The following is a 24,533-nucleotide window of genomic DNA, read 5'->3' on the forward strand; positions in this document are numbered from 1 at the left end:
CCAGTGCACTTGGTCATTAATGCTCTGAGTGGTCCAGGAATTTGCCAGCGAAACAAGACAATGAATTGACTTGAGAAAAGGTGATTGAACCTTTAGATGAGCTCACAACAAATCATTTGACTATGACAGGAGATACCCTAAGAGAGAATTTTGTGAAGTGCCAGTTCTTCAAGCAGACTTCAGGCAGCTCTTGCTGTGCCTGCAGCGACTGAGGAACATTATTTGTCTGCTTAAATGTGTGGATTAACTTTAGCAGAGGAAAATGCCTGGGGGATGGTGGTGGTAGTGGTGGTATCTGATACAAATGGACTTTCCAGAACAGACAAGCTGTAGATACATTGTAGGAAGTGGAAACTGCTCCTGCAAATACAGAAATGGTCATGTAGTCTTTTGTACCTAGTTGAGATGGTCAGGACATATTTTGGATCTATCTTTAGAAAATTTGGGATTGTAGTTTAAAATAAACTGTCAAGGGGCTGCATATCCAGGTGATAACCCTGTGCAAATCCCATCCCAGCAAGACCTGTGCTGTGCTCTCCTGTTCACAGGGAGCTAAATGTGCAGGAAGAGCCTCTCCATAGCCACTGCTCCTCATCCTGAAGGAACTAGAGACTTTTCTCTGAGGAACTAATTGGTTGAGACTTGCTGGTCAGGCAATTCCTGCTAGAAATTTTCCACATTTTTTGTTGTCTTTCACCTTATTTTAGGCAGCCAACGTTTCAGTCCAAATGGTATCTGCAGAAGACAAGTTGGCAAAGAGGATTCTGGCAATGAAAAAGCATGGCAAATTGAAGAAAAAAGATAAGTTGCTATGGAATTTTCAAAACAAAATAATTCTCTTTACCCTCATTCTATTCATTTTAGGAGTTGTAACCTGGACATTACTGTGGCTCTTCATTGGTGAGTTGCTGAAAGTTCATGCCAACTCCATGTATCATTATTGCCAATAGTACTTTCAGATTACTTTAGAATCTCACATGTCCTTAAGGCTGTTTATAAAATAAACATGGAAATTTTTAAGTGAGGTCTGAAAAACTTGTTAAGTCTTAGCAAAGAAAAAAGTAATTAGAAGAGCAGGCATATCTGCTGGCTTTAGGGAGTGTGACTTTATTCCAGTGTTACGCAAAATATTTTTATGTGTGAGCTGATTTGCACAGACCTGACAAGTTTCTATGAGCTTGATTCCTCAGAAATTTTGCCTTCTACTGTGTTTCTTGGCCTTCTGAAGTTCAGATAAGTCCTTTGTTTTTCAGAATAGATTTAAGGAAGTAAAAGGGGAGTAGAATAAATATGTGTGTAATTAAGCATTGAAAGCTTTGTTTTCATCTTTGAACCCCTGATGCTAATGCTGTCTAAGATTCCTTAGTGATGCTCCAGAATCTGGGTGTTGATACCGTCCTCACTATGCTGGCTCATTTGTGTGGTGGTATCTTATTTTGTGTGTAGGGAACAGGAGCTCAATTAACTATAATTTGGTGAACATCTAGAACAGTTTGGCTATAAAAGTGTAGTGTTGTTTGGCTAGTTGTTTCAGACTAGATCTGCCAAACAGATTAGTTTGGTTTCACATTTAATAGAAAACCCTCATTGTTATTAAAGAAAAAAGAAAAAAAAAAAAGCTAACTGTCTTCTTTGTTTCTTGCAGTTCAGGCAGAAAACAAAGATGCACTGTATTTTGTTGGACTGTTTCGTGTTGCGAACATAGAGTTTCTCCCAGAATATAGGCAGAAAGAGTCAAAGGAATTCCTCTCTGTGGCACAGACTGTGCAGCGTGTGGTAAGATGTGGCTGCTTGGTTAGCAAAAAAGATCAGAGCTGTGAACAAGAGGCGATGTTCAGGTGTCATTGAGGCTGCTGTGGTGTTCTTCTTCCACCCCTTTTCCCCCAGAGGATTATGTGCAAAGGGTGGCTGTCTGGAGGTGTGAAGGAACTGGCTGTTTTCAGCTGGTTAATCACAATCTGAGTTTTGAACAGGTCTGTTTGTCTTTTACATTTTACAAAAAATTTTACATACTTTCCCCCACAAATCATGATCTCTGACTAAAATTCTACAAAAGCCCTTAAACTCAACTGCCACTTTTGAAACATTAAATGGATGAGATCTTTTGCATTTACACTGGTATTTTTTGCCAGTCTTCTGCCTTAAAGCACCTATAATTACCCTAGGGATCACAGACATATTTACATTGACATTTCCTTCTGATCCTAGCTATTCTAAAGACGATTATTCTTCCCAAATAACTCACATCAGTCAAAGCAGAAATAGAACTCTGGACCAATAGCTGCTCTGCAGTGGGAAGAAAGGGGTGGGGATCTTGGTTAAAAGGCAATTTGACTTTAAAGACATTTGGTGTAAGGACCAAAAATACATTTAATGCCAGGACCTGCAGTACTGTCCACATAAGGATTCCAGCTTATGAAACTGCATGAGAACTGTATGAAAACTGCTAAACAGGAATACAAACAAACAAAAAAATAAAAGGTAGATATAATCATGAAATTTTTCAATAATTGCTAAGTTTTTGTCATCTTCTAATGTGAACTAATTTTCCTGTTTTCTATCTCTTTCCAAGTCCTGCATATTAATGATTAAAGTTCTTTCAAGCAGCGGTAAGAGATAACCAGTGCAGGGCACAACCTTCCCCTGCTCTCCATAGCACAGCTCTAACCTCCTGTAATCCCTGTGTCTTGCTTTTGTCTCAGTGCATCCTGCCCTTGTCATACATAATGGAGAGAAGTGACAGACAGAAGGTTTTGAGCTGCCAGTGTCACTACCTCCTACTTGAAAATTACTTGGAATTTACTTTTTATCTGTAAACTTTGCCTGAACTCACCAATGGATTTTGCATTGCTCAAACTGGGCTTTGTGGCGACCTTAACTATTGACTAAAATTGCTAGTAAGGAAGTGGGGGATTTGGGATTTTGTTTGTTGTTCTCCTCAAAAGCCTTTTGTTCATGGCTGCTTGCCCAGAGCCCCCAAGTGGTAGTGGAAGACCCTCTCAAAATAGGTTCTTTCCCTTTGATAGTAACAGTAATACATAAAATCCCTTGTACCTTAATCTAGAGAAAGATTGATCTCCACTCCCTTTATTTAGGCCTTTAAAATTATTGTTCAAGCTTCCTGTTTCAAACAATGAAATTTAGGGATTAAAATGGATATGATATTTACAGCCTTTGCAAGAATCTGTGTCATAGTCCTTGGGACATTACTTTTAATCATAAAGCAGCAGAGTGAGGTCTGAACAGCTTGAGATACATGCCACCTTGTGGCTTTTAACAGGAGGGGTGAAAGGAAGGTTATTGCCACACTGGTATTACCACAGCCAAACAACAGGGAGAATCAGGAGTTTGCTTTGCCCAAAGGCAGTCCTTTGGCAGGGAACAGGCAGAGATTTTGCTTCTCCGCATTTTAAACTGTGTGTATTGGAAAGAAATATGCTAATACTAAGATGCTGATGAAGAAAATAGGTACAAATGAATCAAAGTGCAAGAAATTCTATGAAAACAGTAAAAAAGAACCCTTTAGCTGGGAGGGGAATCAAGCACTGGGGTTGTCATCCAGGGAAGATGTAGAGTCTCCATTCTTGAAGGTAATCAACTGGAAATGGCCCTGAGCAACATGATGTAGTTGACCCTTCTTTGAGCCGTGGAATTGGACTAGATGCTCTCCAGAGACGCTTTCCTATCTCAGTCTTTCTGTGATTCTGTGGGAAAAGCACTGATGTGTGCTGTTCACTGCACATTAGTAACAGCACAAAAAATGTTATGAGTGTATGCACATTTCTTGAAGTTTCGCCTTAAGTTTAGCATCAGGATAGGGAAGCCCACTGTGTTTGGGATTTTCTGGGTGAAGGATGTGCACCTTTTTCAAAATTCATTTATCTGGAAAGAGCATTACTGTATAAGTCAGCTGGCCACAGGCAGAACATTTGATGTTTCCTGGGAATATTGGACTTTTTATGGGTTCATTGAAGAGCTGGTCTGTTCATCTGCTCTGCCTAGCTTGGCTGATGTATGTCTGGAAATGTCTGCATGTTGCAAATTTGGTGGAAAATAGGTTGTTCTTAGGAAAGCCTAGGCATATAGCATCTATAGGTGTGACTGATTTTCAAAATGCTAAATCTTTGTACTTTCTCTTTCAGATGAACTTGGTCTACACAACTTCTTCTTTCTCCAAATTTTATAAGCAGTCCACTGTCTCAGAAGTCAGGTAAAACTGTGGTTGATTTAATTGCTTTTCTGCTGGGCAGTATATAATGTAATAAGCCCACAAAACAAGCTTATTTTTAATGGTTATGATTTAATGCCTTTGCTATGTACTTGAACTGATAGCAAAATACATTTATAAGCTATACCAATTCACTTAACAAAAGTAAGGGCAAAGTAAAGTCATATAAGCAGTTCCTTGTCTGCCAGGAATACAATGCAAGATGAACAGAAATAATGTCAGTAAAGAGGTTTGCTGATACTTTGGCTCATGTAGAAGTTTAACCACTTAAACATGCTGTTGGAGCAGAACTTTGTGTTCTTGACTAAATTGCACATATTTTGTAAGTAATGTTATTGGAATAAAACTATTTTCTACTTACAGAAGAAGCAGGAAATCTCTATGCAATAAAGTGCTCTTACTCTAATATTATGTTTGCAATAATGTTTGAAGTTTACTTATTTCAGTCCTCTTGAACCAAATACAATTTTGGTTAAGAAACAGGAGGTTTCTAGGCTATGTTTGATTTAAAGGTCTTTCTGCCCACTAAGGAGGTAGCGATTCGTGTGATCATGCACGGTCTCTAATGTTTTACCTAAACAGACTAAGAATCATTTCTTACATACTGCAGCACACAGCCCAGGGTGAGGTGTGTACCGATGCAGAGCTCTGCATTTCTGGAGATGATAATTCTACTGTTTCTGTTTTGATCTTTAGGAAATAGTCCAGCTCTAATTCATGAGTAGATAATATGATTTCCATAGATCTCAAAGATCAGGAGCCCTTAGGAAGTCAGCCTGCTGAAGATTCCCAGCTGGATGTGAAGAGTGTGTTTTGGTGTTTTGGGGTTTGTTTTTTTTAAGGGAAAGGGGGTTAAATTAATTATACAATATGGAGATGAGCCCTACACTTCCAAATTGGTACTTCAGAAGCTTGGGCTAAGAATCTAGCTTTCAGAGAACTTCCAACAGGATGATAATCTGAGCTCTTTATTTCAGTAACAACAACAACGGAGGCCTTCTTATTCATTTCTGGATCGTATTTGTGGTACCACAGGCGAAGGGGCAAGTGCTGTGCGAGGATTGTGTGGCTGCCATTTTAAAGGATTCCATTCAGACAAGTGTCATTAACCGGACTTCAGTGGGAAGTCTTCAGGGCCTTGCAGTCGACATGGATTCCATTGTACTAAGTGGTTAGTACTAGAATATATCCATGTCTTTGAGGAAACACTTAATTAAGCAAACATTTTTACCTTGGAGTAGCAAATTCTATAAATAAACTAAAATCTTTGTCCTACATCTTTAGCTTCTAATATTAAAATTATAATGCAAAAAAAAAGTAAGAAGGAAAATGAAAATGAGATTTGAGGTCAAATTTAGGTACAAATTGTCCTTGTAAACAGGCGTTGCGAAACTTCCTGTACTTGGAGTGATAGTCAGGAGCTAAGGTAGATACCTTGCAGGCAGATTTGCATTAGTCTGGTTTTAAAAGCATAAAAAGGTGAAGGGCTAAGGTGGAACACATGGATCAAAATTTAGCCCCTTTAATAAAAATGAGACTCTTATCTCCCCTTTATGAAAGCTTCAAAACCAGATATAAAGCTGCCCATTTGTTAAGAAAGTATTGTGCCATTCCTGTCCAGGGAACAAACTCTCAATGTGTCATTCAAGCATCTGTTTAATGTATTTAGCTGCAAAATGTTAAATAATTTTCCATTCCATGGACGTCAGATAGAACAACCCTGTCCAACTGAAAGCTGAGAAAGACTTTGTGGTCAAGGGTGAGGAAATGACCTCCTGGGTACCTCTGTCTCAATCCTTTAATTGACTTTGACTATATAGTTGCCATGCAGTCTCTTCTTGCCTCACCTCCAAAGCTGCTTGCAAAATTTGCAGAAATTAAGGGGGCTATGGCAGCCCCCCTCATCAAGCTAAGTGTTTTGTCCTGTGTGTTCAGTGTTAGGACTGAGGTGGGATTGCATTAAACCCTGAATTCTGGATTTCAGGCAAATAAAAAGACTCACACAACTCTTTTTCTATGCAGCAGGTCTTCGGTCAGATTATTGGTCAACAACGGGAACAGGTAATTCACCCTTTTGGCAGCTTCCTGCAGAGGAGGGGTGGAGAACAAAGCTTTTAGTTCATCTCTTGGACTTACAGATACAGTTCAGTGTTAAGTTAAGCGAATTAAATTCAGCCTTGGGATTTAAGTCCTCACTTGTTGAAAGAATGACCAAGAATCTTTCATGTAAAAAATACAGAAACTATCTACCTTTAATCTGCTTGGTAAAAATTTTAGATGAACCTGGTGACACAGTAGGAAACAAAGTAAATCAGTTGTTTGCTATTCATTGTGTTGACCAGCAGATTAACCTTTTTTAAACTGGACAGTAATGAATTTAATATGCTGAACAAGAGCAATGCTTTTGTTCATTCTTTATCCTCCTTAGCTCCCTTTCCTCCAAGGTTAATGATGAGTTGTTCTTTTGAATAAATTCCCTAACACTATTTCATTTAGACAGTTGAGTTTTGCCAGGGTTGTGGGAGACACTATTTGTATACCTGTTTGGTTTCATGTTGTAAACCTTCCAGAAGTGTTCTTTGCCAGTGCACAAAGCACTGAATAAGCAGGTCAAAAGCGCAGCACATTTACCTTCACTAGTACATGGAGCAGTTTACCTAGAAAAAATTTGCTGTTAGGCTGAGCAATGGTATGCCAGTCACTCTTGATGCAGGCACCTGTTAAGACTCTGTTGGGCTCACAGTTATCAATCAGCTGGGGATGTGTTGGCCTCCCTTGCTCCTTGACACAGACTTACTCTTCATCTTGAGAAGTTCCACTGTTTCAGTTTTTCATGGGCTTTATAACTTTCCATGTTCGTGTTTTTCTTTCCTGAGATTTTGTTGCCCTTCTAGCTGTGATTTTCACTTCTGTTACCTTGCAAGGTTTTAGCTTGCATATTTTTTTGGAATCAAGCAACTGCTTTTGTCATGCAGCCAAGTCAAGCTCTCCTGGTTGTGCGGTCCACAGGCAGACTTCAGGTCATAGACCATGGGCCATGGTTTGTGATGTTTAAATTGCTAACAGCCCATAATTTCATAAAACTCAAGTCGAGTTTGCTATAGCATACACTTGTTGCTATATACTTGTTAAAAACCTCCCCAACTTAAATTGCAAAGCATTAACAGTATTGACTCCTATTGCATCTCATTACATGCACTTCATTTCTATAAAGGAGTTTTGCATCTTGCTGTTTACTTGCATAGCAATTTCATTTCCCAGTTCACTGTTCCAGGGTGGAGGAATTAGCACAGTCAGAACTTGGTTCCAATTTATTCCAGAATGCAGCTCCTAAAACAAAAGACATTAAGAAAAGCACAACACAAATATTGTTGCTAAACCTTTTTTTAGGACTTACGTGGTATCTTTCACATGGAGGAAGAAGGATGACCTGCCATATTCTAGACATCTCTCAGAGACTTTGTATAGTCATCCACAGGTGTCAGCTGGTATCTGTGGGAAGCACAGAGCTGGTATGCCATGAAATTTCTGGAGATCAGCAACATGCATAGCCAGTAGTTGAGAGTCTTATATTGGTGCAATTGTATTTGTTGGGATCCTTTGGCTGTGTGTGCTTAGGACTATGGACCACGATGTGGAGGTTAAAGTGATCATCCAGCAGCACAAAGGGAATGAGCATCAGCTGGCTGTATTTTGAGAGCAATGAAGTTACTTTGGGTATGAAGATGCACTGAGTGTTGGTTCAGACACAGACTAGAGTGCAGACTTATTGAAGAATGGTGTTGGAGAAGGGACTTGTGGACATTCAGCTGATGTGAGGTCTGGCTGTGCAGGTTTTGCTTGGGTAAAGACTTTATCCAGCTTTGGTTTCAAGCCAGCATGCTTGCAGTACTTGTAGTTCTAGGGTTAGCTCTGAATTCTCTGCACTGTGCTCCATAGCAGCAGCAAGCTCATCCCATTATTAATTGCTTAGTAGAAATAATGGTTGTCGCATAATTTTAGAGATTATTATCAAAGTTGGCTCTGCTAAGGGTGACTAAATAAGCACAAGTAACAATTATGAAAAGAATGTGATTGGGAAGAGATAAGAACAAGGAACAACAATGACTTAAACAAAGCTTTGAACAGTTGTAACTGTAATTCATTTGAACGGAATGTGACCCTTCAGATTGTTCATAAACATTCATAGCATTCATTTCAAGACTGTAATTTAGAAGTGGAAGTTGGACAAAGCCTGCCTCTTCCTGTCTTGATTAACTGCTGGTCAAAAGTCAACATTTGAGTGAACAATTGGTAGTAAACTATCACAGTGCTCTAATTAGTGTTCCATGATGGTAACTATTTCAGGACTTGTGTTTGTGATAGGCAGAAATTAATGCAAATATTCATTTTGGAACTTGTTCTCCCTCATTTGCATTTTCCTACCTTCTCACCTTTCAAAGAGCTATGTTAAGAGTTCTAGATATGACCAAACAAAAATTCCCTAAGTTTTTTTGCTGACCTGTGAGGTCTAATATTGAATTGAAATAAAGACCTCAATATATTCTTGGAAATCACAATCATTTCAGCTTAATTGGAAAACTGGATGCAAATAGGATAATATTCTGCTTATCCTTGTCTAAATTACGACTCAAGTTTTTACCCTTTTTTTTTTAAAATAAATGTTGTGTCGGGCAGATTGCATCATTTCTATTTCAGAGTATTTCCATTTTTAATGGTGATTTCTAATCCTGCAAAAATTTTCAAGACTGGGCAGGGCAAAGTCCTGGTCTGAATTCATTCGGATCCTGCTTTGAGCAGGATGTTGAACTAGAAAAGTCCTGGTATCCCTTCCAAACTGAAGGACTTGGTGAATCTGAATTTGTTGCTCACACTTCTAGCTCATGTCATGATAAAACATTGAGAACATCGACATTTGAGCAATAAAAAAGCTGGAGGAATACAGACATAGAGCTGCATTTTTGCTTTGATTTTGTTTTATGTATTATAAATACCCTAATGTCTGTAGGGGCAAGCAATTTATGCCTTGAAAGTAGATAAGTATCTCCTAGTGAACAATTAAGTAATTTATCCTCTAGAGACTCTGCAGAACTTTAACTGCAGATTGTACCAAATGGTGCTGCTTTAGTGCAAATACTCTGCAAGAACTGAATTATAGCACTGTTGGCCATGCTCTGTACTTTTATCAATAGACAGTTCTTGGACCACAGAGTTATAACTAAGATGAAAACAGTGAGGGACACAGAAGGACAGAGAGGGTCTCTTCACAAGGTCTCTTCACAAGGGAGAATGACTTTAAGCTGAAAAAGGGTAGGTTTGTTTTTAGGGTAGGCAGAAATTCTTAACTGTGGGGGTGGCTTCCAAGAAAAGCTGTAGATGCCCCTTGGAAGTGTCTAAGGCTGGGTTGGATGGGGCTCTGGGCAACCTGGCTGAGTGGAAGGCATCCCTCTCATGGCAGAGAGTTTGGAACTGGATGATATGTTACAACCCAAACCACTCTGTGATTCTAGTATTACTTTGTTTTACAAGTTAGATATGCTTTCATATTTTGCTTTAGTTTAACATAAGTTTTAGGACTTCTTGTTTTAATGCCATATAGATTTAGGAGTTTTGGAATTATTGCATCCAGTGTTGAAAATGTGACATTTTCACAGGAACAAATTGCATGTATGATCTCTATGCTGACCGTCTACACGAGCACTTTCCTCTGGATATGCAAGCAACGTCAGAGGGAACAATCTGTTATTTTAAGCTTATTGCATCTGTGGGCCACCTTATCCGCCTTTCAATAGTATCCCTTCAGATTGAAGCAGACAACTGCATCACTGATTCGCTCACCATTTATGACTCTCTGATGCCAATCAAAGATAAGATTTTGTACCGGTGAGTATAAATTTCTATTGAGAATTAATTGACAGCTTTTGTTTTTTTTCCAAAGACCTGTCATCTTCATTTTTTTGTTAGTTTGGTTTTGTAAAGTTGCTCTGATCTTCATGTATTACTCACATAACACCTGATAATCTAAAATTCTTGGATAAGTTATCTTGCTAATACAAGAAATGGGAAAATTTTCTTCAAATATTTCTCTTTTTTTCAATTGGAATGCATCTTCACCTAGCTACAGAACTATGAAAAATTCACACCTTACTGAGCAAAATTTTCTGTTTCTTATCAGGAAACAGATGCTAACTGAAAGAGAATGTCAAAATTTTCTCCCTTAAGAAAACTCTTCTATATGAAGATTAGTGCTTTTCAAATAAAGACTGAAGTTCTGAAACTTAAGTCTCGTGATTCTTCACTTACTGGCACTCACTAGTTCTGTGCTTTTTTTATCTGCTCTATTTGTTTAGAGGGTTATAAAAATCTAGAGTTGAAGCTGTGATGGGTTGAGGAATGTGACTATTACCTTTTTCTTCTCCCACTTTAATAATCCATTATGCTTGTTAATGGACTTTTTCTTTGAAGTTCCTGGTAATTAATTCCATCGGGCTCTGTCAGTCCAAAAGGAAAAGACAACACCTCCATGAAGTAGAAAAAAGCCTAGTGTTTTCATCCCAAAACCATTTTCTCTGGCATTTCAGCCTGTGTATAAGCCTCAAAAACAGAGCACTGGCTTTTGAGTCCTTTTTGAGAGCTGTCCTCAACTTACTTGTATCTCCAATTGACTTGTCTGTGAAACAGCAGATGATGTTCACTTTGGTGTTAGTATCTGTAGAGGACTGAAGATGTCTGCCAGGTAATGCATAGGGAAAGTAATGGTTTTTTGGGTTTTTTTTTTAATGAGACTAGTTGGTTGACTCAGGTTCTTAATTTCTGACTTGAATCATAACTTTCTTGTCTTTCCCACTCCCCAACAAAAAGATAAATCTGTTGGTCTAATAAAGCTTTCTCTTTCTTCCAGCTTTTCTTTAATATTGGCTTTTTTATTTTTTACTGGGAGTGAAGGCTGAAAGTTGTCATCTCTTAGAGCAAACCATTCCATATTAATTTTCATGTTTGCAATTTCTTTTTTTTGTAAGAAGTGATTTCCAATGTTTGGTTTCTAACTGGCCTTGCAACTGACACTTTCATGCTTAAGAGCATGGTGATTTTAGTAGACTCTGAAGTATGTAAGGTCTGAACCAGTGGAAAACTTATGCATAGAATGAGAGCAATATGTTAAGCTTTTTGCTTTTTAAGCTTTTTGCTTTTTAAGCTTTTGCTTATGTATGTGCTTTTCCTTCTTCCCCCTCAGAGCTTGTGAACCAGCTGATTCATTGGTATCCCTTGTGTCCACAAATAATCTTATGCTGGTAATGTTTAAGGCACATGTAAAGGAGCATAAGGAATTCCATGGCTATTTTGAGGTCATTACACAAGAAAGTAGGTTTGTTCTGTGTTTGAAATTGTGTTTGTTGTAATGTTTCTTCTAAGATCCTGAAGTGGCTATCGCGTTTCTGACTATGGATAAATGATTCCTGTACCTGAGTTTCTTCTTTTTACAGGTACCTGTCTCCCCTTCATCTCCTCTGCATTATTGTGTGCCTTCCTCTTGAGTAATGTTATCTGGGCGGACTACTTGTGAAGTACGAGGGTTAAAGGCTGGCAGCAGCCCTGCATAGAGTTGGCGAGCACTGCAATGTGCCAGTAGATGGAGCTGTTATTTCAGGTGTAGCACTCGCGTCCCTTCTGCCTCGGCATTCGGGGATGACCTTAAGGTGGAAAGAGTTCAGCACTAAAAACTGGTTTGAGAAAATAAAACTTCACTAGCTTTGTCTACATTTGCTATCGGTCCCTGCCTCCTCAGGAACACAAAAGAGTCAGTTACCTTTGTGTGTCAAGTCCATCACTAGCTTTTTATTGCTTTAATCTTGAAGTGGTTAGATCAGAATCACAGAGGGTGCAAGGAATATCATGCTAGTGGCACAGAGAGAAAAATCTCACACAACCCAATGCAAGGAAATACAAGCTGCTCCAAAAGATGCTGCACACTTTTCATGTTGACAGTAATTAAGCATTAATATACCATCATAAAAGCATGTGATGAATTCTCCATAATAAGTGACTTCAGGCTCAGTTCTGTGTGGGTTGTGGGTTGGTTAGTTTGTTTGGATCTTTAAATTCAGGTCTGGGTTTTCTTTGTTTGTTTCTTTGTGTGTGTGAGTTTGTTTTTAATTAGTTCTGTAAATCCACTGAGCAGTCATACCAGAAAGTTTTGGTTTCCAGGAGGCTGATTAGGTTAGTATATCTTCCATTTCACTTCTAACTGGCTTCATTCTAAGACTAGAGGTCCCTGTGTACTACTGCAGTGTGGCTGTATTGATATGTTTGTTTGCAAAACTTGCAGTGAAATAACAGATATAAACTTAACAATGTTTTCTTCTGGTCCTGCAGAGCCCAGCACTCATCCCTGGATATTTACATCCTTTGTCTCCTATGTACATCATTGTGAAGGGTCTCTTTTTATAACTTGAATCCAGCTAAATATAATCTCTAACCCTCATAGCTTTGCAGTGACAGGCTCATGATAAATTTGCATGCTTTAGCCCACTGAATAGCTTTACTGAAAGTATATTAAGGTTTGCCAAATTTTACCTCTTTTTTTTTTTCCTTAGGGTGTGGAAAAGCAATAATGACAAAAGAGAAGATTGGCTATGAAGGGAGAATCACAAGTCCCTATTACCCAAGCTATTATCCTCCAAAATGCCTTTGTGCATGGAACTTCCAGGTAACATGATTCTTTCCCTCTTGGACACTATTGTGTGTTTTGGACACATAGAGCTTAAGTAAAGCAGAAGTGATTGAGTTGGCGGTAATCTGCATCCTCACTGGTGTAGTAGTTTATAGAAATGGCATTGCTGAATAGCAATGATCAGGTGTCTGTGATCAGGTGTTTCGTACCAATTTTTTCCTTTTTCCTCTTTCTGTGCACTTACTTTTAATGAAAAGAACATAGTTCTTAAGTTGTCTTATTATAAAGGTGAAGAGCTGAGAAAAGTTTTGCTGTTTAGCCTACAGAAAAACTTCATGGCAGGGAATATAAGACTTGGCTGGTTTTAACTCTTCCCACCCCCAGAAATTTGGATGAAAGTATGCACAAAAACCCCCTCTAGCCTAGTTATTACTGCAACTTCTCTGGTATCTTTTAATATGCCTAATACATTTAATTTGTCTTCAGAATGGTCTGTCCTATCAGCACAACCCTATAAACTGGTTTTTTTAATTTGTTGTCTTTTTTCTGCATCTTTTCAGGCACTCTCCTGAAAGCATATTGCTGAAAGCTGACATTGCTTTAGTTTTGTCATGTCTTCTCTGACATGAGTGTTTCCTTATCAGTGCTGCTAAGTCTTTGAATTAGAGTTTGCCCTTCAGTGTTTTCCTCTCTAAAGAATATAGCAATGGATGTGATGAGGTCCACTGTTTACCCATCTTTCTGGTTATGCTTCTCATGTCTTTTTAAGCTAGTGATTGCCCCACACTTAATCACAGTAATATAAATTAAGTCCAGCTAGCCATGACCTACAGCCTCTTCCTCTTCTAGAATGATAAGGCAATTTTTGGGGGCTAAATTTAAGGTCTTCAGTTCATCCTGGACTTCTGATAGAAAAGTTTCTGGACAGTTAACATGGGCAAACCCAAAGATTTATTGCTTAAACCATTTTCATTTCCCAGTTATACAATATTGAAACTTCACTCATTTTTCAAGTTGTATTTTCTGTAAGAGAGAAGGAGAAAAAAATTAATTTCTGGATTTTTGCCCTGAATCAGCCTTTATTTTTAAATGAGCATGGCCTTGTCTCACAAAATACATTCTGTTCCTTTTATCAAAGGCATTTCTAATTAAGTGTGAACACTCATGATGTCGCTGGGTTTAGAAATGTTTTGTAAAGTACTAAAGACTGCATGGCTGAGCATGTGCTAGCAGGAGACTATAATATCGTGCTGGAAGTAACTCCTAGCATTACAAATGTGATACAAGTATTCCAAGCAGTAGCTTAACTCTAAAAATCCTCTGGGGCTCTGTGCGCCTACGCAAGTACACTTGGATGTGTTTTGAGTGCTTTGATCTTGATACAAAAGCTGCTTTCTATGGCTAGTGTCTCTCTGAAGATGAGAAGGCTATTGGCTAGAGGGGAAGAAAGCCTGCAGCTGTGGTGGGGCTGTGCCAACCCTTGCTTTTACTCAGGACTGAATAGCTGGCAGGTGTCTAAAGTGCTGGCTGTTGAGCTGCTGAAGCCAGTACAGCTCCCAGAGTATGGCATCGCCAAGCTCTGTAATTGCTGAAATAAGTTTATAGACTTTTGTGTTCTATACCCACAAAAGGAAAAAGAAGACTGCTTGCACTGTCTTTCTTGCTCACAACAGACTCCACAGAAGAGCCTTGGTATAGCTCTGAAGTTTCATAACTATACCATTAGTGAGAAGAATATTAAAGGCTGTGAGCGAGGGTGGTGGAAAATTAATGAACGCATGTAAGTACTCTGCATGGATTATTAATGTAACAGTACCAAAGTAAACCTCCCCATTACTACTGCAGCTCACTCAGAGAGCTTCCACAAGGACAGAAGTAATTCACTGGTGTAATCCTACCATTCCTTCATTTCACCTGATGATGTAATAGAATCTTTGTAAAATGTATTTTTATATCTATTCTACTGAAAAGTACCAGAAAGATGAAGACAATAGTCTTTAGTACTCTTTGAAGACAGAGAAATGGAAAGAGTTGGATGAAGATTGGTGTCCTGTGAACCCTAAAATAATTCTGTGTTTTCTGGGGCCATTAAAAAAGATGTGTTTAAAGGCCTTTTTAGAGTAACTTAATTCTATGATTGCTCAAGAGGACAGCAAATCTAATTAACTTCTTGGTGAAAGCCATTGCAATGAGAAGATTTGGAATAGAACTATAACTGCTTCCCATTCCAGTCATTGGCTCTTGAAAGAGAAAATACACAGAGTGGCTTTCAAGGAACCACTACTTCTGAAGTGTTTTTAATTAAAATATTTATGCTGGCTTTTTATTAAGATACCACTGATTTCCCAGCACATTTTCCACCCATTCTTTCCTCAATTTTGAAGTCATCTTTTGAATGCTAGATGATGAGGCTAGGCTAGATTTAAAACACTGGATTTTCTTTTTTTCTTAAACTTCATTCAAATGGAAACCTCAGTAAGATTAGTCTTGAAACTGAGTTTCTGAACTCACTACTGAAACTAAGAAAATCCAATTAGGTCCTTAAGGATGCAACGGAAAGAATTAGAGAGAGAAGAAAAAACTTTATCTGTTCTTCAATACCACATTGTGTTCATAGAGAGAAAATTCAGTTTGAAGTTCCTACAATTGTGCCTTGATGGGAATTGGATGCTGGACTAGATGAGCACATACAAACACCAGTCAAAACACACCATACTTAGTCTGTTTGTGGGGTTTTTTGGTGTTCTTTTTATGACAGAAATGGAAAGATTTGTGATACTTGGGATGGCTGAGATAAAAAACAAATAAAGGTAAAGTCTGGAGGGAAAAAATGATAGTAGGCTCATATTGAAGGGTTCTTTGACAGAGAATCATGAAAGAATCTGGAAGAGTAGCTTTCCAATAAACCTACCAATTATGCATTCCACAGAGTCAGATGTCCATGGTATGATTCTTAAAAGTTCACTCAGGGTTACTTTTGAAGTACTGCACAAGAGCACATGATCCTAATTTCTGTTGCTGGTTGCTGGTGATGGAAGTAGACCAAGACGAGCTTTCCTTTGAAAATGTCTTTTTCACTGAAAATAAGTCTTTTGAACTTCTGATTTTATGTTCTGATTACTTTTGAAAGGGAAAAAGTATGACTTAAAGCATGAAACATGGTAACGTTTTATTTTCTTTTTTTCCCAAATTTTAGTGGTTAATGAAATGCCGAGGGAGGGGGCAGAGGGACCCCCATCTTTCAGCTTTTTGCAATTGCAGCTTATGGGATGCACATTCTGTTATCTTATGTAAAAATGGGTAAGAACTTTTGGGATATTAGTAAAGACTGGGACTGAGAAGGTTGTGCAGGTAAGGTTCCTTCAGACCTCTAGGGACAGCTTTATCTAACCAAGGACACTGAACACAACCATGCAGTTCTTCCTTGTCTATCTTCCAGTGCACATACAATGCTCCACTGCCTCGTCAAAGAAGTTACAGCTGATGTACTGCTTTTGCTGAAATTCTCAGAGGCAGGAATGCCAATTAGTCTCTTGTAAGCAGACCAGCAGAGGTTTATGTGGACACAGAGGTGCTTTATTTTTCTTAAAACTGTTCGTGCAACATCCCATTGTTTCTGCTGCAGGAAGTGTGTATCTGCTCATTCCCTGAATCACTCACTCTTCCAACATATGGGACAGGATCCCCTTAATCAGTTTCTCTCTGGAGCAGTGGCACAGAGTTACAGATGGTGCCTTGCAACTTCCATTTGCCCTGGAACTGGATACCAATAAATGGATACCTGGGTGACCAGGAAAACACCAGCAAAAGGCTGCTGAGGGCCTGTAGCTTTGTCTCACAACTCCCATGAGCATGTGGCATTTCTCATTGTGTATAGGTGATAGCTTCCTCAATGTACCTGTTTCAGATGGACAGCAATTTCCTTTACTTCTGGTGAGAGGAGTTTGTTTTATTTGGCTGAGAAGGGGTCGGTGCAGCCTGCACCTTTTTATTTTTCTTTTTTTTTTTTTTTTAAAAGTCATGCTAGGGTTTGTTGGAGGGAAGATTGTCTCAGTCATTGACAGAAGGAGAAATGTAGAAACTGTCTGTGGGCTAATGGGCATCCGGTCCTTAGGTGGCATTTTGCTATGCACTTTGACAGGCTGTTTTAGGTTGGGAGCATTGGTGACAAACACTAAAATTAATGAAACTAGACTTCCTGTTCTAGGAAGTCTTCACTCTTAATTAACACTGATAGATTTGGTGGGTGGGGTTTTTTTGGAGGGGTTTTTTTGTGGTTTTTGTTGTTGCTTGGTGGGGGTTGGGTTGTGGTTTTTTTGGTTTTGTGGGCTTTTGTTTGTTTGCTTCATTTGGGGCGTCTTTTACAAATAATTTTCCTATAATAAAAAGCCGTAAAATTAACTGGGTTTTTCTGCATTTGCTTTCAGGAAGTCAAAGAGGAGTCTTGTTTTTTTTTTTTTAATTGTTTTCTTCCTTTATTTTCACATTGCTGAAACAGAATCTCCCTAGATCTGTTAGCAGGATGTTTGATTTTAGTAGGGTGAAATAAAGCGCACATGGAAACATATGAATGAGTGTGTCCATTCCCTGTGGCACACATCACTAAGATGCTCAGGACACTGAGGCAACATCTGTTCACATGGCAATCACTGACCAGTTTTTCTCCATTCATTGACATGAAGAATAATCCTGATGCAATGCTTTGATGTGGAAAAATACACAAGGGAAATATTTACCTCTGGCTAATAGTCCACTAGTCTGTTTAACAATGCAACAATTTTTTTGTTGTTGTTGTTCTTTGCGTTCACTGTGTTGTCAGTGAATGACCTTGTACTTCTGTCAAAGAACTGTGTGTGCTGAGTGTGCTAAAAATTAATGCAGCTGCTTGTGCTCTTAAATCTAAGATTCACATGTACTTTGATTTTGGCAGGAATTTTAAAGCCAGATGTTTTTCTTATAAGAGCTGCATTTTTGAGGCATTTTTGCTGAACAGAAGGAGAGGGGTTTTATTTCCATTTCTAGAACAACATGTACTGTCAATATTCATTGGTTTACTACATTTAAAACTGTATCAATTTTTTAAATAACAAGCCAGCAACCTTTCCCTTGTCAAAGAAGCTTTGTTTGGTTGTGGGGTTTTTTTTGCTTTGGGGTTTGTTTGTTTTTCTTTGCTTTTTTTTTTTTTTTTTATGTGGGTTTTTTGTTGACCCCTCCACACACACCCCAGCTAGATACTGGCATGTTTGATGAAAGGGACATTAGAAATTCATTAACAATGAATGGATTAAATGTTTGCTGGTATCAGAGGGCTTTTCGGCTTCTCTGAATCAAGTGGCACCTAGGCAGAAATCCAAATAACTTCTTTGCCACGATAGCAACTTTAAGTGGATGTGCACTCAAGGCATTACTTCTAAGACTTTTTATTTGAAGGCGTGACATACAAAAATGAATTTCCAGAATGTTAATGGTGGATGAAGGTTGGGCGACTACTGAGAAATATTTTTGGGTTTGGCTCCTAATTAAAGCAGCTGACTTTATTGCTGAATTTCAGTGGTGTTGACATTTAAATTGTATGTAAGGCAATTTTCATGTTAAGGCTGCTCTAGAACTCTCCTGAACCCTTTTAGGTACTGTGGTTACTATGTTGATCACCAAACAGTCTTCCACATTACAAGTTCTGCCGTCAATGTTGAGCTTCAGTGCAGTTCCAAGGTCTCCGAGAAGCCGCTGCTGGTGGAGTATGGCAGCTATAACATTGCCCAGCGTAAGATGGATTTTAATCTTTTTCAACCCTTCTTTGCATTTCAGACCTGTGAAGTAGCTTTTTTGGGGTCCAGTTGGACTTAATTGAGTTTGTGCAGGAAATTACCAGTTGGTTTCAGTTCATTTTCTTTTCTAATCTTACTAAGTCAGATGACGAGCAAAGAACCTTTTCTGTCTCATCAAGGCTGTGCATCTAAGGCTTGTGGGCATGTGCAGCATGCTCTGGTTTCCTGCCTGAGCACAGTCTGTTCTCTTTCTGCACAGTCCTCAAAGCGTCCTGCATGGCTAAGGCCATGGTGCAGTCAGCTGAAGCCTGTTGTTCCTCTTTTTCATCCCCAACATTTTGTTTGCAATGTTTCTGTTGCTATAAGACTTGCAGGTAATGAAAAGTGTATCAAATAAGCAACTGCTTATTTCAGTGTTTCCATATATTTATATACGTCACTCAAATCTGAAATCTGAGCTGAAAAAACAGCTCAAAAAGTTGATAAACAGACACCCTGTGTTTTTTCCAGTCCTGAAACAAATAGCTTGTTTACTGGTGCTTTTTCACCTCTATTAGTCTTATATATTCTTGTTACAGCAGTAGACAAGCAGTGCTTTCTAGACATAGAAAAGCATGGAAAAGTCACATTAGAGCAACTTTATTCAGTGTATATATGTAGAATATGTAAAAAGAGGGGTAATTTGATTATTTTCATTTATAAGGCAGAATTATATAGTTCATACACCACCTCAATGCAGGTTTTTTACCAAAGTTGCAAAATGCTGCAAATTTTGGTTATGGGAAATGAGGCTGTCCTTTAAAGTAAGGACAGCATTCTAAGCAGTCTTTTGTTGCACCATAAAACTAGGTCTGGTTTGGTCCATCCCTAGAGAGCCTGTGGTACATATTCCAGAAATAGCTGAATTGGAACTTTGGAGACATCTTTTTCCTCTTCTTTAAATCCCAGTTTTCAGCATTTCAATTCAATTTGAGTTCTGGCAATGTATACAGACTATTAAATTTAGATCAACTTTATCATTCCTTGGAGCAACTTAGTGACTGTAAATTGAAACAAGCTGGCAAGATTTGTGAAAAGGAATTGGATGCTTGGTTTTATGTTTTGCTATTTTTTTTTTCTTTTTTAATCTCCAGCATGTCCACCTGGACATTTCAAGTGCTCTACTGGCTTATGCATCCAGCAGATGCAGCGCTGTGATGGCATAAACAACTGCTTCGATGAAAGTGATGAACTCTCCTGTGGTTTGTATTCACTTATTAGAGATCTTGACTGGAAAACATCGGGAATGTGTTCTCTAGTCTTAAAAGGCAGCTGAAACAAGGTGAAATTTTTTAATGGGAATAACAAAGTATGTTTTCAGCTTCCTTTGTATGTCCAGGTGCAGACTATCTGTCAGTCTCTTGAGTGCTTAATTCCTAGCTAATTGGCAGGGGACAAAACAAAGAATGAACACGGTATGGCACTGGAGAGCACAAGAAAGAAATTTAGATGTGCAATAATATCTGTAGTAGGCTATATTTTAGTTTTTCCTTATGTGATAAATGCTGGTAATTATTAATTAAGTTTTGTTCCACTTTTAGTTATTTTTGTGGAGGAATGACAAAGGGGAGGCCATAGAGTAGATCAGAGTGATACTGAACATCTCGAGCTGGGGAGCTCACTGAACTCCTTTGTGCTCTCTTCATGCATGATGTGGCACTCATGGCCTCCTGGTACCATGCTGTGAAGGAAAGAATGTGGTAAATGTGGTATCCAGACATAGTCAGAAGGGGATGTGTTAGCATTTACAGGAATGCTTCTGTACCTGATTTGGCTTTTGTTTTTAAAGTGGTCCCTGAGTGGAACTGTAACTCCAGCTTCGCAATACAGGATAACTTGCTTGTCTGCAATGGAGTAAGTGATTGTGAGAATGGAAAAGATGAGCAGAACTGCACGCACAGTAAGGCTGCTCTCCTGAATAATATTTTTCTTAGTTTTGTCATCTCCCTACTCCTGACTTGAATTCTGGGTGCTGCATTCAAAGGGTTAAGAGGCACTGTCAAATCTCACTTGGGCTGTATAATTCTTCATAGTTCTATATAGTTCAGTTATTCAGATGTGCTTAGAAACAAGCCATTATTGATTTTAAACTATTTAATAAGCTCATGAACATGTGTTTCTGTAAAATACTGGCAGAGGAATTAAGTGCTTCAGGTGCATAGTGGGGATCTGGGGATTTAAAGCTTGAATCTGAGATTTTATCTCTTTACAGCATAATCTGTGCAAATTAATTCCTGAATCTATTTTACCATCTGTAAAATAACTATAAAAATTATGGTTTCTCTGTAGCCATTTTCAGGGTTATAAGGTTAATGGAAGCCATAAATCTAGCATTAGGCAAATGAAAGTTTTGAATCAGAACTTCCTTGAACTTTTTAGAATAAATGGACACTGTGACATATGAAAGGAAGCACAGCTGGGAAGTGCTGCAAGTGACTTTTTTAAAGAAAACTTTTTTGTCCCCTCTGACAGGAGAGTCTGCGTAAATGATTATGGGAAACTTCTGTGTGTTGGCAAGAAAAATAGATTGATTTTGAGTGGTCTCATTTATTGCAAGCCACAGGGAAATAGGAGAATGCCAAGTTTGGGGGTTGGAGTTTTACTGAATAGAGTTAATAAGACTGCTTTCACTACAATCTTTCATTTCACATTTAATACTGAAATACAAAGGAGAGCTTCTTTCCAGAGTACTGGAAAGGAGTATAGAGGATGTTTCTTCTTGTTACCCTTAACTTTACATCTAATCTTCACTACTATATCTGTGTTCATTAGTTCTGTGATAAAGGAGGGGGGGAAATCTTTGTTCAGACTCGGTCAAGTAGTTGCACTCCTAGGTTTAGATGCAGTTCTGTTCGAACATTTTATTCTGTTTAGAGGTTGGTTTAAGCCATCCCAGCCAAAGTGCTTTTTTTTCATCCTCCTATCTATTAATGCACGTTCTATCTGTGCAGACATGTCTTCATGTGTTAAGCTGAGACAATGGTTGGGTTTTTTTTTTTTTTCCTCACAACTCTTTCAGGTATTCCCTGCACCAACCACACATTTAAGTGCAGGAATAACATTTGCATTAGGAAACAATATGCAAGGTGTGATGGGACTGTGGACTGTGTTGATGGAAGTGATGAAAGCAGCTGCAGTAAGTTCCTCTCAAATGCTCATCTTTTCAAACTTTGAACTTTTTATACAATAAAGACCTTTTATTTCTTTCTCCCTGTTTTGGAGTTGGTACAAGTCATGCTGCAGGTACTGAAGTTTTATTGCATTCTCTCTTTGATAGTGCGGTAATTATCAGCTATCTGTTTACTTCAGGTCTGGTTGCAGAATTTGCTGAGTTCTTGTGGGAGGGTGATCTTACTGCTATGGGGAGTCTTAGATGGCTGCACTGCTTATTGCAGCTATTCTAAGGATTAGGGCAGCAGGGTTAATTTAAGAGTGAACTTAGCTGGTGAGGCAGCACTTCTGTTGTCTGCAGCAATGCCAGGCATTTTATTGAAGTCAGACTGTATTTGAACTTCAGGTGTGATACAGCTGCAATGAGAAAAAACTCACAAACTTGTCACTTCTCTTACTTGTCCAGATGGTGAAGACCCCAATACTTTATAGCGTCAAGTTAAGTTTTAGTCTCAAATCTTGCTAAAGTAACTTCTGTACAAACTTTTCAGTTTGTTTTGCTGTACAGCAAACAGATGGTTGTCACTGCAGCAGCAATAAAAGTGGGGTTAAGGTTAGTTGTTTAACTGAATGGTGTCAAGTATTTGAGATACATAACATGGGCATGTTGGAATGAGTCCAGAGGAGGTCCATGAAGGTATCTGTGGGCTGGAGCACCTCTCCTATGAAGACAGGCTGAGAGAGCTGGGGTTGTTCAGCCTGGAGAAGAGATGGCTTTAGGAAGAAGGCCCTTGGCACCTTTCAGTACCTAACGGGGTTTACGAGAGAACTGGAGAGGGACTTTTCATGAGGGTATGTAATGACAGGACAAAGAGGAATGGCTTTATAATAATAAAAAAGGGTAGATTTAGATTAGATATAAGGAAGGAATTCTCCACTGTGTGGGTGGTGAGGCCATGGCACAGGTTGCCCAGAGAGCCTGTGGATGCCACATCCCTGGAATTGTTCAAGGCTAGGCTGGATAGAATCCTGAGCAAGCTGGTTTAGTAGGAAAGTGTCCCTGCCCACGGCAGGGGGGTTGGGACTAGATAATCTTTAAGGCCCCTTTCCAAACCAAACCAGTCACTGATTTTATGATTTTGCCTGGCTCTCACCTGCCTCTGGCATGCTGCCTGTATGTTAAATCTGTCAGCACCTGCATGGATCCAATAGGACATCTTAAAAGACTAGCCATTATGCCTATTTTTATTTGGAAACATTAAAGCAGCATTTGACTTTTTGGATGTGTTTAGGAAAGGGTACAGAAATATTAACACCTGTGTGTGGGAGTGTGGGACTAAAACTCCTGAGCAGAAACTTTATGTACAGGGACTAGGGATGGACATGAGGCTCTAGAGAAGGGTCTTTCTTCCTTTCTTTTCAAATTAAGAGTGCACCTTTTGTGCTGATAAGACATGTCTTCTTCACCTGCTAATCACATACACCATTGTCAGACTGTCAATCATTTACATACAAAATAATGGTTGGACCACTTTGTTTCTCAAATAAACATCCAATCTCCCCATATATTTTTCTTGTATAATTCCCACTGTTTGGGCAAGAAATAAGTGTTGTAATGATGCTGTACTTCTTTGTTGATTATGTCCTTTCAGGTCAGGGTTGTCAGTATCAAAAAGATATGAGGGATTGCCTAATTGTATATATACATTTTGATGCTTATTACATCAATTGATCCTTTAATATTTCTGACACAAGAAATATTTTGAGGCTAATTTCTGTAGCAGAGCTAGAAAAGGGATTTTAGTAAAATTTCCAGACTAGTGCCTTTTTATGGATTCACCTCTTCTTTCAGTAATAGAATAGCCAAAGAGAGAAGCTGCATGATTATAGCAGGGGAATGAAATAGATTTCAAAACATTTTGAAGTGCAATAGTCTTTCATGCCCTTTGTGGGAAGCCCTCTCATTAAAGGGAAGTACTGGAGATGGGGATTATAACCTGAAATATCCCTTGCAGGTTGCGGCAGTAGCAAGACCAGCAATCTTATCTCTCGGATTGTAGGTGGCTCCAACACTGAGGAAGGTGAATGGCCCTGGCAGGTCAGCCTTCATTTTGTGGGAGCTGCTTACTGTGGAGCATCAGTGATATCGAAAGAATGGCTTGTGTCTGCAGCCCACTGCTTTCAAGGGAACAAGTAAGCAGTCTAACTGTCCCAAACATTGCCAGAACCCGCAAGTGTCTTTATGTTCCAGAGTTTGAACTGCGTGGAGGTGCTGCCCTCCCCTTTCCTCAGCCCTGCTGTCAGTGGGTGTTTTGAGGTACTTTTTTCAGAAAAATTGTGTTTGTTTGCTCCCATCCAGGCTGGCTGACCCCCGAGCATGGCGTGCTCACCTGGGCATGCAAAGGCAAGGCCGTGCCAAGTTTGTGTCTGCGGTGCGGCGGATCATAGTCCACGAGTACTACAACAGCAGGAACTACGACTACGATATTGCGCTGCTGCAGCTGAGCACGCCGTGGCCAGACACCATGAGCCACCTCATCCAGCCCATCTGCCTGCCTCCCTCGTCCCATAAAGCCCGTAGAGGGGACAAGTGCTGGATAACAGGTTGGGGCCAAAAGCAGGAAGCAGGTGAGTTTTATCCCTCCTGTTGAGCTAATTTTGTTCCCAGGAGCCTTCACAGCTGCAGGAGTGTGCATGTACCTTTGTATGCTCAGGA

General features: G+C 39.2%; 1 protein-coding gene across 1 annotated transcript in view; it reads left to right on the plus strand.

Annotated features, from left to right (window-relative positions):
• The window catches only part of TMPRSS7 (transmembrane serine protease 7), a 42,929-nt gene that overhangs the window by 14,932 nt on the left and 3,464 nt on the right, over positions 1 to 24,533 (plus strand). Inside the window, exons 2-17 of the mRNA XM_085049898.1 lie at positions 708 to 731; positions 865 to 900; positions 1,646 to 1,776; positions 4,143 to 4,210; positions 5,206 to 5,399; positions 6,251 to 6,289; positions 9,883 to 10,111; positions 11,463 to 11,590; positions 12,823 to 12,935; positions 14,573 to 14,679; positions 18,527 to 18,663; positions 19,801 to 19,908; positions 20,496 to 20,606; positions 21,726 to 21,842; positions 23,833 to 24,010; positions 24,177 to 24,445. Of these exons, the coding sequence (XP_084906024.1) occupies positions 708 to 731; positions 865 to 900; positions 1,646 to 1,776; positions 4,143 to 4,210; positions 5,206 to 5,399; positions 6,251 to 6,289; positions 9,883 to 10,111; positions 11,463 to 11,590; positions 12,823 to 12,935; positions 14,573 to 14,679; positions 18,527 to 18,663; positions 19,801 to 19,908; positions 20,496 to 20,606; positions 21,726 to 21,842; positions 23,833 to 24,010; positions 24,177 to 24,445 (1,989 nt within the window). The remainder of the gene's footprint in view (positions 1 to 707; positions 732 to 864; positions 901 to 1,645; positions 1,777 to 4,142; positions 4,211 to 5,205; positions 5,400 to 6,250; positions 6,290 to 9,882; positions 10,112 to 11,462; positions 11,591 to 12,822; positions 12,936 to 14,572; positions 14,680 to 18,526; positions 18,664 to 19,800; positions 19,909 to 20,495; positions 20,607 to 21,725; positions 21,843 to 23,832; positions 24,011 to 24,176; positions 24,446 to 24,533) is intronic.

The sequence above is a fragment of the Lichenostomus cassidix genome, chromosome 1 (genome assembly GCF_008360975.1).
Source record: "Lichenostomus cassidix isolate B80296 chromosome 1, HeHo_3.0, whole genome shotgun sequence".
Lineage (NCBI taxonomy): Eukaryota > Metazoa > Chordata > Aves > Passeriformes > Meliphagidae > Lichenostomus > Lichenostomus cassidix.